General features: G+C 40.5%; 1 protein-coding gene across 4 annotated transcripts in view; it reads right to left on the reverse strand.

Moving 5' to 3' along the window:
- DNAH7 (dynein axonemal heavy chain 7) overlaps positions 1 to 18,333 on the reverse strand; it is a 257,550-nt gene extending 239,217 nt beyond the window's left edge. Inside the window, exons 1-2 of one of the 4 annotated variants that reach the window (XM_059874486.1) lie at positions 17,859 to 18,319; positions 13,462 to 13,524 (exon numbers count right to left, since the gene is read on the reverse strand). In XM_059874486.1, coding sequence (XP_059730469.1) covers positions 13,462 to 13,524; positions 17,859 to 17,873 — 78 coding nt within the window. In that variant the 5' untranslated portion in view covers positions 17,874 to 18,319. Of the gene's footprint in view, positions 1 to 13,461; positions 13,525 to 17,858 lie in introns of all 4 variants that reach the window. The other 3 variants (XM_025001611.2, NM_001143874.1, XM_025001623.2) reach the window with 3 other exon arrangements.
- Between the last annotated feature and the right edge of the window lie 1,988 nt (positions 18,334 to 20,321).

Consider the following 20,321-nt stretch of genomic DNA (forward strand, 5'->3'; position numbering starts at 1 on the left):
TACTTCATAGCCTTGTAACTCTAATCAGCCAATGAAAAGTGACCACCACATCAGGTAGTTTAAGAAGAGGTGTGCCTCATTCATAGCAGTCTCACTTCTGCCACGGCCAGTGAGGAGGCAAGTGTTTCTGCCAGTGTTGCTATAAGGTGAAGGGGAGCTAACTGATTCTCATCTGACTTCACATAATCAAGGGGTAATCTCCGTTAGGTTAAGTCTCTGAGATTTGAGGGTCTGTCTGTTATTTCACCTAGTATTAAGTACCCTAACAGAGCCACCAATGTGTCTCTCAATATCCCTGTTAAAATCAACACTTTCTTCAAGACCAATACTAAATTTAGATTTTTTAAAAAAACCCTCCAATTGCAGGTGAGCAATTTTTAAATATGTATAGCACTCTCTTGGTAATTCTCTTATTGTTTAAATTCTGTCTGAAATATAATTTGTGTATGTATTTATCCTGCTCTCCTACCCTGATAATCTGCTCCATCTCGGCCTACTAATAATTCAGTCTTACAGAGTTGGATAAACTGACCTTAAAATAATTGACTTTATCATAATAAAAATTATAAATTGGTTAACCAAGCCTTTAAAAAATGGCAGAGCAGGAAAACCCTGAGATCACCTCCCGCCATGGGCACACCAAAATCACAAATAGTTACAGAACTCTCAATGAGAATGACCTGAAGACTTATAGAAACATATTCTGCAACTAAAGATATAAAGAAGAAACCACAATAAGACATGTATGAGGGACAGAGATGTTACATAGTCAAGTGACTCACAAAAAGGAGAATAATCTCAATTGCAGAGATTCTCCTGAAGGAATCTCTCTGAGCTCTGTATGAGGCTCTCCAGCCAAGAGGTCCTCCAACCAGTGAGGCAAGCCCCTGGAATGTTTGGCTTTAAAGGCCAGCATACTTGTTTTTGGGAGAGCCAGAAGGCTCTAGGAAACCAGACTTTACTCTTAAAGGATACATGCAAAATCTCACACTCTCCAAGGCCCAGGGCTGAAGCAATAATTTGAAAGGAGCCTAAGTCAGACCCACTTACTGATACCAGACAGCCTTCCAGAGAGGAAGGAGGCAACTGGGACTCAACTTGGAGACACAAATGCTGGTGACAGCCATTTTGGGGAGCTCATTCTACCATAAGGACATTGGTGCTAGCAAGTGCTGTTGTAGAACCCTCCCTCTAGCTTACCAGCACTGGTACACAGCCTCACCCACCAGCAGACTAGATGCCATCAACCCCTTTCAGCTCCCAGCCACCTAGAAATTTGGCCCTAGCCATCAGAGGGGCCCAGGAACTGGACCACTCACCATCAGGCAGACATCAGATCCCAGATCCTGGACCTTGCAGACAGACACATCAAGAACTGGCTTTACCCACCAGGGAGGCAGCATTAACACTGGGACCTGGCCTCACCCACCAGTGGAGCCAACAGCAACTCTGGGACCCTCAAAGCCAGAGATCCTGAGATGTAACTCCAACCACCAGTCGACCAGCACTAGCAACATTACACTGCCTCACTCAACAGCAAATGAACACCAGTCCCAGGAGCACCCTCAGTCCTGGAACCTTGCCCACAAGTAGGCTGATATTAGCTCTGGGACACCAAGACTTGCAGCCAGCCCCCCTCAAGACCCTACTCCACCCACCAGTGGGCTGGCACTAGTTCCAGGACTGCCTGGAGCTGTGCAACCAGCCTTCTCATGACCCAGCCCTGTCCACCAGTTGTTGGCAGCCTCCATACTTGGTAGGGCCTGGCAACCAATCAGTCTGGAGAAGAGGTAGTCAGTAGTCACCCTGCCATGGTAGAAGGGCCCACATAGCCCACACAGAGGGCACCCTAGAGCACTGAGCTCTTGTGACCAGAGATGAGTATGCTGCTGGGCCCCACAGGGGATCTCCTACATAAGGCCACTTCTCCAAGATTGGGGAAAGTATCAAACTTACCAATTATATAGAAATAAAAATACAGAATTAGGCAAAATTAGGAGACAGATGATATAGAGGAATAGATCAACACTAGATGACAGAGTAATGGAAATCATTCAAGCTGAAAAGCAAAAAAGTTTTCAATAAGAAGTTTATGAGTTTAATGTTGTTCTCCAGGACAACATTAAATTTACCAACACTCACATTATAGGGGTCCCAGAATAAAAGAGAAAGAAGAGAACACATTTGAAGACATAATAGCCAAAAACTTTCTTAATCTGGGAAAGGAAATAGACATTCAGGTCCAGGAAGCACAGAGAGTCTCAAACAAGATCAACCCAAAGAGAGGGCCTCAACATTACACACTGTAAATTAAAATGGAAAAAAAATTAAAGATAGAATATTAAAAGCATCAAGGGAAAGGCAACTAGTTATAGATAAGGGAACTCTCATAAGGCTATCAACTGACTTTTCAGCAGAAACTCTGCAGGCCAGAAGAGAGGTGGCATGATACAGTTAAATGGATGAAAGGGGAAAAAAGCCTACAACCAAGAATACTTTATGTGGCAGAGTCATCAATCAGATTTGAATGAGAGATCAGTTTTACATACAAGCAAAAACTAAAAAGAGTTCAGCATCACAAAACTGACTTTATAAGAAATGTTAAAGGGAGTTCTTTAAGTGAAATATGAAATTATGAAAGGAAAAAAATCACATACACAGTGAAGAAAGATCAACCACTTACAAAACTAGAAGGAAGACTAAAAGGTAAAGTAGTGAGATTGAAAGTAATGATAATACGATAATAGTAAGGGACTTTAGGACCTGACTTAATCAATGGACAGATCATCCAGACAGAAAAAGTAATAAGGAGACACTGGCCTTAAACAATACATTAGACCAGATGGACTTAATAGATCATATATATAGAACACTCCAACCAAAAGCAGCAGAATACACATTCTTTCTAAGTGCCTATGGAACATTTGCCAGGATATATATCACATGCTAGGCCACAAAACAAGTTCCTATAACTTAAAGAAGAATGAAATCATATCAAGCATCTTTTCTGATCATAACTGTAGGAGTCTAGAAATCAATTATAAGGAAAAAAAAACTGAAAGAAAACCCCACAAATACATGGAAGCTAAACAATATGCTACTAAACAACCAATGAGCCACTAAAGAATCAAAGAGGAAATAAAAAGTACCTGGAGACTAATGAAAATGAAAACACAATCCAAAATCTATGAAACACAGAAAAAGCAATTCTAAGAGACAGGTTTATAGCAATAATACAAGCCAACCTCAGGAAATAAGAAAACCTCAGCAAACAACCTAACCTTATACCTAAAGAATAGAAAAAGAATAAACCCCAAATTAATAGAAGAAAAAAAAAACAATGATTAGAGCAGAAATATACAAAATAGTTCAGTTGCTCAGTCATGTCCGACTCTTTGTGACTGCATGGACTGCAGCACACCAGACTTCCCTGTCCATCACCAACTCCCAAATCCTACTCAAACTCATGTCCATTGCGTCGATGATGCCTCTAACCATCTCATCCTCTGTCCCCTTCTCCTCCTGCCTTCAGTCTTTCCCAGCCTCAGGGTCTTTTCCAATGAGTCAGTTCTTCACATCAGGTGGCAAAGGTATTGGGAGTTTCAGCTTCAGCATCAGTCCTTCCAATGAACACCCAGGACTGATTTCCTTTAGGATGGACTGATTGGATCTCCTTGCAGTCCAACGGACTCTCAAGAGTCTTTTCCAACACCACAGTTCAAAAGCATCAACTCTTTGGCACTCAGCTTTATTTATAGTCCAACTCTCACATCCATACATGACTACTAGAAAAACCATAGCTTTGACTAGACAGACCTTTACAAAACAGACTCAAAAAAAAACAAAAAATAGAAAGGATCAATGAAACTAAGAATTTTTATCTTTGAAAAGATAAAATTGATCAACCTTTAGCCAAATTCATCAAGAAATATATAAATAAAATCAGAAAATATAAAAATAATATAAAATCAGAAATATAAATAAAATCAGGCCCCAATAAAATCAGAAATGAAAAATAAGTTATAACATATCACAGAAATACAAAGGATCACAAGAGATTACTATGAACTGTTACATGCCAATAAAATGGACAATCTAGAAATGTACAATCTCCCAAGACTGAATGGAAGAAATGGAAAATTTAAACAGACCAATTACCAGTAATGAAACTGAATCAGTGATAAAACAGAAATTCTTCCAAACAAAATCCTGGACCAGGCAGCTTCACAAGTCAATACCAAACATTTAAAGAAGAATCAGTACCCATTTTCTCAAACTATTCCAAAAAATTGCAGACGGAACACCTTCAAACTCATTCTAACGAGGTCAGTATCACCCTGATAACCAATCCAGCACAAAAAAGAAAGACACCACAAAAAAGAAAATTACAGGTCAATATCACTGATGAATATAGACGTAAAAATCCTCATCAAAATTTTAGCAAACCAAATTCAACAATACAGTAAAAGAGTCATATACCATTAACAAGTGGGACTTATCTTGGGGATGCTAGGATGGTTCAGTATTTGCAAAATCAATCAACATGATACATATTAGCAAACTGAATAAAAACCATATGATCATCTCAATAGGTGCAGAAAAAAAGTCTTGGACAAAATTCAACATCCAATTATGATAAAAACTCTCAAAGTGGGTGCAGAATGAATATAAGTGAAAGTGTTAGTCACTCAGCAATGTCTGACTCTTTGCAACCCCATGGACTATAGCCTGCCAGGTTCCTCTGTCCATGGAATTCTCCAGGCAAGAATACTGGAGTGGGTAGCCACTCCCTTCTCCAGGGGATCTTCCCAACCCAGGGATCAAACCAAGGTCTCCTGCATTGCAGGTGGATTCTTTACATCTGGGCCACCAGAGAATATGCCTCAACATAATAAAGGCCACGTATGACAAGCACACAGCTAACATCATACTCAACAGTGAAAAGCTGAAAGAACTTCCTCTAAGATTAGGAAAAAGACAAGGTTGCCCACTCTCTCCACTTTTATTCCACATAGTATTGGGAGTTCTAACCACATCAATCAGACAAGAAAAGAAATCCTAATTGGAAAAGGAAGAATGGAAACTCACTGTTTGCAGGCGAGATGATACTATGTATAGAAAATTGTAAATATGCTACCAAAAATTACTAAAACTCAATGAATTTGGTAAAGTTGCAGAATACAAAATTAATACAGAAATCTGCTGTTTCTATACACTAAAAAACCATCAGAAAGAGAATTTAAGTAAACAATATTTTTACAATGCAATGAAAGAATAAAATATATGAGAATAAATATAAGGAGGCAGAAGACTTGTACTTGGAAACTGCAAGACACTGATAAGAAACTGAAGACAAGGAAATGCAAAGATACACCATGCTCATGAGTATGACTGGACCAAACTAACTCCTTTTTGTCAACTCTAACTTAGGCCCACTGTCCAACCCCCTCTCCTTTATATAGGATTAAGCTTTAGCGTAATTCACAAGGAATATGCCCAAGCCAGATGAATTCCCATTTAACTTTTACCTTTGTCTTCGTCTGATACCTGAAAACTGGAGCTATGTTTTTGCTGACACAGATGGTTAATTGTCATAAGACATCCAGGTGGAGGAAAAATCCCCAGTTCCCATCTGTGTTGACATGCTTCTCTCCAGTAGTCAGATCCTGTCTTTGGCTTTGGTCCTTTTAAACTCCCCCGCACCCTTTCAGTGGTCTAAGTGCACCTGTGAATGCCTCTAGACCATTTGTTCAATATTTCCTGCCTGTGTGTAAGATACCCACAATATACTTCCTACCTGCACTTAATGAATTGCCTGCCTCATTTTTCAACCTCAAAGTTTCTTCTCAGTTTATAAGGTATTATTCAGTATCTCTGATTCCCAATATCATGGATTGGAAGAATTGTTTTATGTGGAAACACAAAAGACCCTGAAGAGCCAAAACAATCTAGAGAAAGAACAAAGCTAGAGGTATCACATTCTGTTATTTCAAATTGCACTGTGTGTCTGTTTTTGACTATTGTAGTTTTACAGTGCATTCAATTGAAACAACATTCAATTAATCTACAGCAAAGGAGGCAAAAATATGCAAAGGGGAAAGGCAGTCTCTTCAATAAACAATATTAGGAAACTGAACAAAGGAATCAAACAGGACTACTTTCTCATACAATATAAAAGAAAAACTCAAAATGTATTTAAAGACATAAATATAAGATCTGAAACCGTAAAACTTCTATGTTTCCTCAGGCAAGGGAAACAAAAGCAAAAATAAACAAGTGGAGCTACATCAAACTAAGATGCTTTTGCACAGCAAAGGAAACTATGAACAAATGGAAGGCCTCTCACTTCCAAAATCGGAGAATTTGTTTGTAAATGATGTATCCAATAAGAAATTAATATCCAAAATATACAAGGAACTTATAAAACTCAATGCTAAAAAACAAATAACCCAACTTTTAAAATGGGCAGAGGACCTGAATAAACATTTGTCCAAAAAAGATGTACAACAACAAGATTCCCCTATGACCCACCTCCTAGAGTAATGGAAATAAAAACAAAAATAAACAACTGGGACCTAATTAAACTTAAAAGCTTTTGCACAGCAAAGAAAACTATAAACTAGGGGAAAGACAACCCTCAGAATGGGAAAAATAATAGCAAATGAAACAACTGTCAAAGGATTAATTTCAAAAATATACAAGCAACACATACAAATCAATACCAGAAAAACAAACAACCCAATCAAAAAGTGGGCAGAAGACCCAAACAGACATTTCTCCAAAGAAGACATACAGATGGCTAGTAAACAGATGAAAAGATGTTCAACATCACTCATTATTCAGTTCGGTTCTGTTCACTCAGTCGTGTCCAACTCTTTGTGACCCCCATGAACCGCAGCATGCCAGGCCTCCCTGTCCATCACCAACTCCTGGAGTCTACCCAAACTCATGTCCATTGAGTCCGTGATGCCATCTAACCATCTCATCCTCTGTTGTCCCCTTCTCCTCCTGCCTTCAATCTTTCCCAACATCAGGGTCTTTTCCAATGAGTCAGCTATTCGCATCAGGTGGACAAAATACTGGCGTTTCAGCTTCAACATCAGTCCTTCCAATGAACACCCAGGACTGATCTCCTTTAGGATGGACTGGTTGGATCTCCTTGCAGTCCAAGGGACTCTCAAGAGTCTTCTCCAACACCAAAGTTCAAAAGCATCAATTCTTCGGCACTCAGCTTTCTTTATAGTCCAACTCTCACATCCAAACATGATTACTGGAAAAACCATAGCCTTGACTAGATGGACTTTGTTGACAAAGTAATGTCTCTGCTTTTTAATATGCTGTCTAGGTTGGTCATAACTTTCCTTCCAAGGAGTAAGCGTCTTTTAATTTCATGGCTGCAATCACCATCTGCAGTGATTTTGGAGCCCAAAAAAATAAAGTCACTCATCATTAGAGAAATGCAAATCAAAACTACAGTGAGATACTACCTCACACGGTCAGAACGGCCCTCATCAAAAAATCTACAAACAACGCATGCTGGAGAGGGTATGGAGAAAAGGGAACCCTCTTGCACTATTGGTGGGAATGTAAATTGATACAGCCACTATGAAGAACAGTGTGGAAATTCCTTTAAAAACTAGGAATAAAACCAACATATGACCCAGCAATCCACTCTGAGGCATATACCCTGAAAAAACCAAAATTGAAAAAGACATATAATGCTCATTGCATTTATTTACAATGGCTAGAACATGGAAGCAACCTAGATGTCCATCCACAGTGAATGGATAAAGAAGCTGTGGTACATATATACAATGGAATATTACTCAGCAAGAAAAAGGACTACATTTGAGTCAGTCCTAATGAGATGGATGAACCTAGAGTCTCTTGTACAGAGTGAAGTAAGTCATGAAGAGCAAAACAAATATTACATACTAACACACATATATGGAATCTAGAAAGATGGTACTGATGAACCTATTTGCAGAGCAGCAATGGACAGAGAACAGGACAATGAACATATGAACACAGCTGCAGGGGGAGGAAGGAGAGGGTGAGATATATGCAGTTGTATCTCAACAACATAGGAAGTGAAGAAGAAGGAAGTGAAAGAAAACCGCAATGAGCTTCAAACAATACTTCCCAAAGAACAAACACCAAATTAGGTGACTGTTTCATGCATATACCATGGTATACCACAAATGACTCTGTTTTCTTTAATCCCCAGTAGGCTATAGGGTATAAAGGGAAACAAGGGCAAAACATATATGAGCTAAAAGTGCAACAGGTGTCCTCAGAGTGAAAGGCTTCCCTTTGGAGAGAATGCTACTGCTGTTGCTAAGTCGCTTCAGTCGTGTCTGACTCTGTGCGACCCCATAGACTGCAGCCCACTAGGCTCCCCCGTCCCTGGGATTCTCCAGGCAAGAATAGTGGAGTGGGTTGCCATTTCCTTCTCCAATGCATGAAAGTGAAAAGTGAAAGTGAAGTCGCTCAGTCGTGTCCGACTCCCAGCAACCCCATGGACTGCAGCCCACCAGGCTCCCCCCTCCCTGGGATTCTCCAGGCAAGAACACTGGAGTGGGTTGCCATTTCCTTCTCCTTGGAGAGAATGAGGATGTAGCAAAAGCCTAAGAGTACAGCTGCAAATGATAGAAGGAAAGAAATACATAGTCCAAGTTCCCTAAAATTATCATACAGGGATACAGGGGCAACTCAGATGAGGTCTATTGCATTAGAGCTACTTCAAAAGTACAACGGAGATAAGCCCAGCCTTGTACACCAATTCCCATACACTTGACTTCTTGGAATCTCTACAGCATCCCTTTGCACACTGAACTACCACCCCATTCTCAGCAGCACCCCAGGTGAAGGGTGGTGAGAGCCTTCATGTTTTTCTCTGCCCTGCATTGCAGCAAAAAATTATACATATACATATAATATTTTATAAATAGTGGCCCTCTGGCAAACCAAAAAGAGCAGCCACGCATTAGCCAGAATATCATCTAGCTAAGTAATGCTGATCTTCAATAAAATCAGAGGGGTAAATTGTAAAGAAATATCTACATATTTTTAATGCTGATAAGCAATTCATGAGATGACTTAGACATATGCCACTCCTTCTCTCTGCTTTGTAACTTTTGAGAGGCTGGACTAAGAATTCCATTGATTTTTCCATCAAGACAACTCTTGTTACACTTTCTTTCACATCCTCTTGGCCTCACCTCTTGATTTCAGATGTGGCTGCAATGAACAGTTCTGTACTGCCTTCAATTCATGTAGAAAGAGCAGAGCTGCTCAGAAAAGTGTCTCATGCTTTGTGCTGTGAGGCTTCTTTGATGCTATAACACGGGGGCTTCCCCGATGGCTCAAGTGGTAAAGAATCTGCCTGCAATGCAGGAGACATGGGTTTGATTCCTGGGTTGGGAAGATTCCCTCGAGAGGGAAATGGCTACCCAACTCCAGTTTTCTTGCCTGGAGAATCCCATGGGCAGAGGAGCCCCGTGGGCTACAGACCATAGGGTCACAAAGAGTCAGATGTGACTGAGTATGCATGCACAAGACCCTCAGGGTAGCCCATTCTGCACTCACACATGAGCAGCCAGAAGTAGGTGGAATATTAACATCCTCAAGAATAACCTTCATCAACATAGGATGAGAGCTTATGGGTTAGACGCTACCATCCTCCACCCTAACCATCCTCAGATGGATGAAGTTCAGGCAGGATCATCCCAGCTGCCTCATATTGGTTTCTCCTAGTTTTACTCTCCCTGATCCTTTACTCCTGCTTTCTGGGATCACCTCTTCAACTGCACACATGTCCTATCTTCAGGCTCTTTCACAGGAAATCATCCAAGACATCAAAAGCAATGCTCTTTTATCCTTCCACCTCTCTCCACTCTTTCACTCTCTCCTTCCTCCCTAAAGGATTTCAGATTCATGGGAGGGCTCTGAGTGAGGTGGGCAGCAAGGGTGAGAGTCAGGTCCCCAGCTCTGAGAGTCTGGCAGCTACCAGTGCTGGGCACCCTTGATTTTAACAAGGATCATCCCTGAGAGCATGAAGGTCTGTAATGAAAATCATTCAAGGTCTTTCAGATAGAAAGGCCTTATATGCTCAAGTACTCATTGGGGCTTAGATGCCTGGGGCTTATTTTTTCATCGAATTTATGGGATGCAAATCTGTAACTTTTTAAATACCAGCAACTTCTGCCAGTTGTGAGAACTCCAAACTTTTGGTCATCACACAGTATGCTTAAAAACTTGCTGGATGGGTGGAGCACACAGTACTAGAAGCTGATTTTGGAAAAAAGTGGGTGCTCTACCAGAGACCACAGGGCAAGCAGTCTGTTTCTTTATGACCCAGGGTAATCAGAGCAGCGCCGAATACCCCAACCCCACTCCCAGCACCTTTCTTCCTTTAGTGAAAGAGTCTACTGTCATGGAAGCTATGAGGGTAGAATCGGCTAAAAGAAAAACTGCTGGTAACTTCAGTGTTTTCTGCAATCCCTCCCCACACCCACACCCACCACCACTGCCCCCCACCCCCTCACCCCTGGCCAAAAAAAGAAAAGCTATGTATTCCTAAACTAGCCTGATGGCTCCAATTCTACCATTTGCTCTTCCAAACATTTACAATGTCTATTATTTAAGAACACATCAGTTTTTACCAAAAATTTAAACAAATGTAATCAGTATCCCCCTGTCCAAATCTTTAATGTCAGAAAAGTTTGAGTGCAAACCTTAACATTGAGATGAAATTTTTTAAAATAAAGGAAATAACTTTCAAATATTATTTCTTCAGTTCAGTTCAGTCGCTCAGTCGTGTACGATTCTTTGCGACCCCATGAACCACAGCACGCCAGGCCTCCCTGTCCATCACCAACTTCCAGAGTCCGCCCAAACCCATGTCCATCAAGTCCGTGATGCCATCCAACCATCTCATCCTCTGTCATCCCCTTTTCCTCCTGCCCTCAATATTTCCCTGCATCAAGGTCTTTTCAAATGAGTCAGCTCTTCACATTAGGTGGACAAAGTATTGGAGTTTCAGCTTCAACATCAGTCCCTCCAATTAACAGCCCGGACTGATCTCCTTTAGGATGGACTGGTTGGATCTCCTTGCAGTCCAATGGACTTTCAAGAGTCTTATCCAACACCACAGTTCAAAAGCATCAATTCTTTGGCACTCAGCTTTCTTTATAGTTCAACTCTCACATCCATACATGACCACAGGAAAAACCATAGCCTTGACTAGACGGACCTTTGTTGGCAAAGTAATATCTCTGCTTTTGAATATGCTGTCTAGGTTGGTCATAACTTTTCTTCCAAGGAGTAACCGTCTTTTAATTTCATGGCTGCAGTAACCTTCTGCAGTGATTTTGGAGCTCAGAAAAATAAAGTCTGACACTGTTTCCACTGTTTCCCCATCTATTTCCCATGAAGGGATGGGACCAGATGCCATGATCTTCGTTTTCTGAATGTTGAGCTTTAAGCCAACTTTTTCATCTCCTCTTTCACTTTCATCAAGAAGCTTTTTAGTTCCTCTTCACTTTCTGCCATAAGGGTGGTGTCATCTGCATATCTGACGTTATTGATACTTGTCCCGGCAATCTTGATTCCAGCTTGTGTTTCTTCTGGCCCAGCATTTCTCATGATGTACTCTGCATATAAGTTAAATAAGCAGGGTGACAATATACAGCCTTGACATACTCCTTTTCCTATTTGGAACCAGTCTGTTGTTCCATGTCCAGTTCTAACTGTTGCTTCCTGACCTGCCTACAGGTTTCTCAAGAGGCAGGTCAGGTGGTCTCTTAAGAAGACATAAAACTCAAATGATACAAAAGAAAAACTGCAAGATACAGTCAAATATGAGCACAGTGTAAGGTTTAAATCAGCCAAATAAGCATTTTAAACAATTATATGCTTCACAGGCTAGAAAGGATTATTAATCTCGGCCATTGAATACTTATTCAGTAAGTAAATTTAAGTTTAGTTGATATTTCTAAATCTATAAACTAATAATATCTTTTTAAACTAGTTGCCATATTATTCCATCTTAAAATTTTTTAAATTTTTAAAGAGAAAAATGTCCATTCCATTTTACATATCTTTGTCTCAACATAGAATATTTTAGATATTTACAAATCTAAAAGAAGATGCTATGATTTTATACAACATGGTGTGATAATCTTAACATCATCAATACAAATAGGTTCACAATTAAAACATGTACTTTGAAATGTTGAAGCACATTCACCTAAAATATTTCTTTGGAGTTTTTTTTTTAATCTGAAAGAATCCTTAATTTCAAAGTATTAGAAATCTTCTCTGTATGAAGCCACTCACATTCCATTTCATAGTTCATTCTGAGATTTTCAAATATGTTCCAAAACAAATAATGTTTGCTTTGAACCTCCAGTTACACTCAACCTCCAGGAATCACCAGAATATAACTCAATGATATTAAACTCAATATAATTATTTGACAATAAATCTTACTGCAGTAAAATCTAATTTGTCCAGCACTTGATCAGCTGAAAATGTCTCTTAACTAACTTTTCCACATGACAACGATAATTTAACATCAAAATCATGAAAAAGAATGCCAAGATCTAAAAAATCTCCTGTAGCTAAAAGTGCTAGAAGAGACATCTCTTCAGAAACCAAGTTAGCTATTCTCATTTTAAACTCAAACTGGGGCTCAGAGAGATAAGTGACTCTGCAACAGTCATAGAGCCACTAGTGAAAAACCTGTAATCCAACTCCGTGTTTCTCAACTCTAGAACTACTTCTGCTAGCTCATCTTCACAATTCTTTTGTTCAGAATACTCAAGTATTCTGCACATACTAGGTAATTACAGCTTACAGCTCCTTTGTTAAGACAGTTATTTTTCCTAAGATATATACCTCCTAGGTATTCTCCATCAGAAAAGAAATGGAGCACAGAAATTTTTAATCAGAAATTCAGTAACTTATTTGCAAGTGTGAAAACTAGTAAACAACATTATTACAAAAGCAAAAAAATACGTACCATGTGTCATATACTAATGCATATATATGGAATCTAGAAAGATGGTCCTGATGAAATTATTTGGAGGGCAGCAATAGAGACACAGATACAGAAAACAGACTTAGGGACATGGGAGGTAGAAGAGAGGAGGAAGGAGAGGGTGGGATGTATGGAGAGAGTAACATGCAAACTTACATTACCATATGTAAAATAGATAGCCAATGAGAATTTGCTGTATGATTCATGGAACTCAAAACAGGGCACTATAACAATCTAGAGGGGTGGGATGGAGAAGAGAGTTGGAGGGAGGTTCAAGATGGAGGGGACATATGTATACCTATGGTTGATTCATGTTGATGTTTGGCACAAATCAACACAATTCTGTCAAGCAATTATCATTCGATTAAAAAATAAGTAAATTTAAAATTTTTTTAAGTGATGCGATATTGGTAAATTACCGTAGACAACTGTGGTAAAAATCTGACTTGCGTCTTGGATTTTTCTTTGCTGGGTGGTTTATCCTGCATGAAAACACACACACAAACCAAACTGTTACTCTCTTAATGCTGAAATTGATTAATTCAACCAAATGTTATTGAGTGTTTAATATAAAGTAAAACACATTACCATCTAAAATATATGAAAACATACTTTACAGATAGCAGGATATTGTGTACAGAAAATCATAAGAAATCTACAAAAGATTATTATAGTTAATGAATGTTCAGCAAGATCACAGGATTCAATATTAATACACAAAAATTGTATTTCTAGATGCTATAATAACAGTGAACAAATAAAAACTGTATTTCCAGATGCTAACAATGAATAATCCAAAACTGAAATTAAGAAACTAATTTACAACCGTATTGAAAAGATAAAATATTTAGGAATCAATTTAGCAGAAGTGCAAGACCTAGGAATGGAGAAGACTTCCTGTTATTAATCCTTAAGTGCCATCTTATCTCTGTTGGCTTCCTCCCTTAACCTTGCCCACACCTCTCCAAATGGTCTTTTTATAAGTTTTCTTCAATTTAACCCTTCTGAGCATGCCATCTGTTTCCTGTTGGGTTCCTAATATAATTTTACATTACCAGAATTAAAACTGCTTAAGAGTTAAAGTCTTCCTTAAGTGGGCTTTTAATTTGATTTTCAGATACTGGTCTATTGGCAGAGATATTTTAAGCCTGGTATAATCCAAATTTAACCATTCTGATGAAATGACCAGAATCTATGAATGTGCCTGGTTAAAATCAACAATAATGTTATGAAGTTGTCTGGTTTAATCAACTACCATCTCTCAAAATTTAATAAGGTTGGTTTAAATATAGTTATAATATGTTCTGAGTTATGGTTGTTAAAATTATCACCAAGCTGTTGGCTTCATACCCAACTGTTTTACTCTCATCTCCTTTTTAAAGTAATACCATCAAGAAGATAGGATGAAGGAAAACAGAATGAGCATATAAATGCAAAACTACTTAATTTAACAACTAGAAAAAGCACTTGGGCAGAGATGGGCTGACAGTTTTTCCCTCTTCTTTGCCCACAATCTGTAGTGGATTTTTTTTTTTGGCGGGGGGAGGGGGGGGGGCTTCGTGCTCTTTGGATATTTGTATTTTTAAACACTGGAAAGTTCTTCAACTGAAACTCAAAATGCCTTATGTTTTAAGTAATTTTAAAAATGAAATGAGCAGTTGCAAGAGATTTATATTTCTGGTAAATACCTAATTTAAGAGTTAAAATTGCTATTCCTGAAAAATGCCATATCACTCTAAACCTTCCACTAATGAGCTGAACATATTAAAATCTCCTTCAACAAATATGATTTTACCACCTGCTCACTTTTCAAACTAAATGAATACATAAGTAAATGTCACATAAAAATGGCATTTCCAAAAGTTTAATCCATTCTGTTTGTTTCAGGTTAAAATATAAAAAACTTCCACCCTTTCAAAAGGAAAACTATACTCAAACTTAGCATAAGTGAAAGTATCAAGAGTTTTTAAATTATAGATCAACCAAAGCAGTGAGACAGGGACCTCTGCTGTTTAAAAAAATATAGTATATAGAAAATGTGAATAATTCTAGACAGGCTTATGCCTGTTCTTTCAAAAGCCCACTGCTTTTTCAATAATATAGGTTCTTTTGCAGGGAGGGAAGTATAATTTCCAAACATCACTTTTATTAAGATAAAGCAAAACTTAACTGCCAAATGGTTTTTAGTGGAAGCTTTTTAGTTGTAAACTGGTCAATTGGGGCTTTGTGAAATAACAGCTATTGAGAAATACCACTGAAAATATCCTAAATGTGTATTTTAAATTTCTACACCATAGAACATGATTCAAGATTAGCTCAGAGACTGATGCAAGCATCAAGAAAATATTGATTCATGTAATCTAGAACTCAATGTTACTTTTAACGTTTTCACAGTAAACTCTAACAGTACCACCACCACCCCCCACCTCAAATACTATAAAGCCTTGTAAAGGAAAGAATTACAGTTCAGTGTCAAACCAAGAAGCTAAGCAAAGTTTGCAGGCTTAAAAGCAACTGTTTTCCATTCAGTACCAGGAGGCTTAGAGGGCCTCTTCCATACAAGCCAGGAGTTAACCATTGTTTTCTAGCAAGCCCAGAATAAGGTCCACACTTAACATCTTCCTATTCTCTTCTGACACTTAAAAGTTGGATCATTGTTCAGCACTTGTTTACAGCTACTCCTCAATAAACAGTTCTGTAAAGTAACTACTGCAACTATGTCACAGAGCAAGGTTCCTTGGCCACAGGCAGAACAAGCCAAAACAATGAGACTGGGAGGTTTGTGGCAAAAACAGGGCTTAACTCACAAGGCAGCCAAGGAAGAGACAAGACAGCAAATCTCAAAACTGGGGGCTGGGGTATTCATGGGATAGCAGCAGGGCCTTCGGAGGAGGCCCGGGGAGCCTAGTGCCAGGAAAAGGCGATTGGGAACTGGTGTGGTAAGCGTTGTAATTAGTTCTGTGCATGCTAAGTTTCTTCAGTCGTGTCCAACACTTTGTGACCCTATGGACTATATAGCTAGCCCGCCAGGCTCCTCCTCTTGCCAGGATTCTCCAGGCAACAATACTGGAATGGGTTGCCATTTCCTCCTCCAGGGGATCTTCCCGACCCAGAAATGGAACCTATGTCTCCTGTGGCTCCTGCATTGCAGCCAGTTCTTCATCACTGAGTCAGACACGACTGAGCAACTGAACTGAACTGAACTTCATCACTGAGCCACCAAAGCCCAATTAGTTCTTCAAGGTGTAACTAAGATACATGTGATGAACAGGATCTGGGGCTTCCGCGGTGGCTCAGTGATAAAAAATCTGCCTGCAATGCAGGAGCCACAGGAGAGGTAGGTTCCATCCCTGAGTCGGGAAGACACCCTGGAGAAGGAAATGGCAACCTATTACAGTATTCTTGCCCGGAGAATCCCATGGACAGAGGAACCTGGTGGGCTTCAGTCCATGGGATCACAAAGAGTCGAACAGGACAACATACTGACTCAACAAGAACAAACAGGGTATAAGGGTGGAGTTGTCAGCCCTCTGATGTCAAAAGGTCACCAAGCTAGATACTTGCACATGGCCAGTTGGAAGGTCAGGGAGCCTACCCAGTCTTAATTAGCTCATCCATAAATAGACACAGCTGATTCCAATCTCCTGGAAAACAACTCTGAGCCTGCAAGTCTTTTGTGGCAAAAATTAAAAGGGAACTTGATGAGTGAAGCCTGGTAAAATGGATTTGACTAAATGATTAGCCAAGGTTTTGATGCTTTTGAACTGTGGAAGACTCTTGAGAGTCCCTTGGACTGCAAGAAGATGAAACCAGTCAATCCTAAAGGAAATCAATCCTGAATATTCGTTGGAGGGACTGATGCTGAAACTCTAATACTTTCGCGACCTGAATCAAAGAGCCGACTCACTAGAAAAGACCCTATACTGGGAAAAATTGTAGGCAGGAGAAGGGGATGACAGAGGGTGAGGTGGTTGGATGGCATCACTGACTGGATTGACATGAGTTTGAGCAAGCTCCGGGAGATGGTAAAGGACTGGGAAGTCTGGCGTGCTGCAGACCGTGGGGTCGCAAACAGTAGGAGACGACTGAGCGACTGAACAACAAAGTTTTATATTCTGGGGAAGGGAATGGTAACCCACTCCAGTATTCTCGCCTGGAGAATCCCATGGACAGAGGAGCCTGGTGGGATACAGTCCATGGGCTGGCAAAGAGTCAGACACGACTGAGTGACTAACACAAGGTTTTATATGCATCTTTTGTTACATGCCATGGGAATCTTGTCCTAAGAAGAAATTCCATTTGACACTGACCACACCATGGTATCTTATATTTTTTGAATTTCATAATATCCTTAGAAGGAAAGAAAAGTTGTTCTGATTCTTCCTTTTTGCATAAAAGCGAGAGAAGACAGAAAGATCAAGTGATTTGCCCAAAATTGCACCGCTATGAAGGGGCTTGTATTCCAGTCCTAGAGCCCAAATCAAAGGCAATTCCCCACCCGGAGCTTTCCCTAGCCAAACACACACACCATTAGTACAATGGGAGCACTCTGGAACTGTACTTTAAACTGCTGACGCACTGCTCCACTAATGTGTTTGGTTGTTATGACAACACCAAGTACAAACAACGGTTGGGAAGAGTTCATATAAAAGTTTTCACCGGAAAATCTCTGTATCCCAGAGCACAAGCGCGATAAAGACGCTGTAGCCCGCGGGGTCACAACTGGGAAGTCCGGAAGACCTAGGCTTCTATCGCTTTTGAAATACTAGGGAAGCTTCGCCGCGGGGAGGAGCCTAGCCAGGAGCCAACCTCTCACCTGCTCGCTGCTCATGGCTGCAAGGACGCGCTGGCGGCACCGGGTGGCTCCTGGATCCTTCCTGCCAGCGCCCCCACGAAACCCCTCGGAGAGAGATGCGACCCCCGGCCACAAGGCAGTCTCTGCTCCCTCCGCTCGGGGGCCGTCTGGCGTCCCGGCTGCGTTCGTTGCTAAGCAACAGACCCGCGCACGTTCCTTTTCCGGTCATGGGGTGCTCCTGGGACCGCACTGTGGAACTAGCAGTGCGTTCCTGTGGGAGGCACTTTCCAAGGCGCTGGGTGGCACCTGAGCCAAACTGGTACTTCCGCAGCGGGTGCATTGAACAACTAAAGGCGGTGGCTGCTCCTCCTTCTGCCTGGAGAAGTAAATACCCTTTGATGACTATCACACTTCGGCAACCTAACATGGCTGGGTGCTCCAGGTCCCTGCCTTAACTCCTATTTTCCTATTTAACTTTGTGCCTAGAAGGTCTCAGAGGACTACTCATGGAATGAAATGATTGCAAATTTCACTGCTGATGTGGGCCAAAGTAGGAGAACAAAGCATGCAAAGTCTAGAACAAGTAAACACCTTTCTTCTATTTTCCATGGGTTTCCAACTCCCCTTGTTGACTTTTCCCACACACTGGAAAACTATCCCTTGGAAGAAATACCAGAAAAAGAGCCATCAAGAATTCATTTCAACCAACACTCCTGGATAGTCTACTGAATGAAAGATGCTGTGCTTGGCACTAGGAGTACAAAGTTACCAAGGCGCCATCCCTTCAGCACAGGCTAGGGGAGTACTGAAATAAGCAGTTAAAATGCAGTGCTCTCAACATGGAATTGCGGTCCTCAAGGAGAACACAAAATACAAACTTCTTAGTTTCCTCCTGAAAATGTGGAAGGGATGTGAAAAGTGCATAGCCAAACTGTGTTGAAACACAGAAAGCAGATTTTATATATATATATATATGCATACACACATGTGCACACATGTATATATATATACACACATACATTCCAATCCCAAAGAAAGGCAATGCCAAAGAATGCTCAAATTACTGCACAATTGCACTCATCTCACAGTAATGCTCAAAATTCTCCAAGCCAGGCTTCAACAATACGTGAACCATGAACTTTCAGATGTTCAAACTGGTTTTAGAAAAGGCAGAGGAATCAGAGATCAAATTGCCAACATCCGCTGGATCATTGAAAAAGCAAGAGAGTTCCAGAAAAACATCTGCTTTATTGACTATGCCAAAGCCTTTGACTATGTGGATCACAGTAAACTGTGGAAAATTCTTCAAGAGATGAGAATACCAGACCACCTGACCTGCCTCTTGAGAAACCTATATGCAGGTCAGGAAGCAACAGTTAGAACTGGACATGGAACAACAGACTGGTTCCAAATAGGAAAAGGAGTACGTCAAGGCAGTATATTGTCACTCTGCTTATTTAACTTATATGCAGAGTACATCATGAGAAATGCTGGGCTGAAAGAAGCACAAGCTGGAATCAAGATTGCCAGGAGAAATATCAATAATGTCAGATATGCAGATGACACCACCCTTATGGCAGAAAGTGAAGAAGAACTAAAGAGCCTCTTGATGAAAGTGAAAGAGGAGAGTGAAAAAGTTGGCTTAAAGCTCAACATTCAGAAAATGAAGATCATGGCACCCAGTCCCATCACTTCATGGGGAATAGATGGGAAAACAGTGGAAATAGTGGCTGACTTTATTTTTAGGCTCCAAAATCAATGCAGACGGTGATTGCAGCCATGAAATTAAAAGACACTTACTCCTTGGAAGGAAAGTTATAACCAACCTAAACAGCATATTAGAAAGATGAGACATTACTTTGACAACAAAGGTCCGTCTAGTCAAGGCTATGGTTTTTCCAGTGGTCATGTATGGATGTGAGAGTTGGACTATAAAGAAAGCTGAATGCAGAAGAATTGATGCTTTTGAACTGTGGTGTTGGAGAAGACTCTTGAGAATCCCTTGGACTGCAAGGAGACCCAACCAGTCCATCCTGGAGGAGATCAGTCCTGAGTGTTCTTTGGAAGGCCTGCTATTGAAGCTGAAACTCCAATACTTTGTCCACCTAATGTGAAGAGCTGACTCATTTGAAAAGACCCTGATGCTGGGAAAGATGGAGGGCAGGAGGAGAAGGGGATGACAGAGGATGAGATGGTTGGATGGCATCACCAACTCAATGGACATGGGTTTGGGTGGACTCCGGGAGTTGATGATGGACGGGGAGACCTGGTGTACTGTGGTTCATGGGGTTGCAAAGAGTCCGACACAAGTGAGCAACTGAACTGAACTGAATTGACACATACATACATACACACACACATACAGAGAGAGAGAGAGCCTTCCACGGTGGCACAAGTGATAAAGAACCCATCTAATAATGCAGGAGACTTCAGAGATGCAGGTTCGATCCTTGGGTTGGGAAGATCCCCTGGAGGAGGGCATGC

This window comes from Bos taurus, chromosome 2 (genome assembly GCF_002263795.3).
Source record: "Bos taurus isolate L1 Dominette 01449 registration number 42190680 breed Hereford chromosome 2, ARS-UCD2.0, whole genome shotgun sequence".
Taxonomy (NCBI): domain Eukaryota; kingdom Metazoa; phylum Chordata; class Mammalia; order Artiodactyla; family Bovidae; genus Bos; species Bos taurus.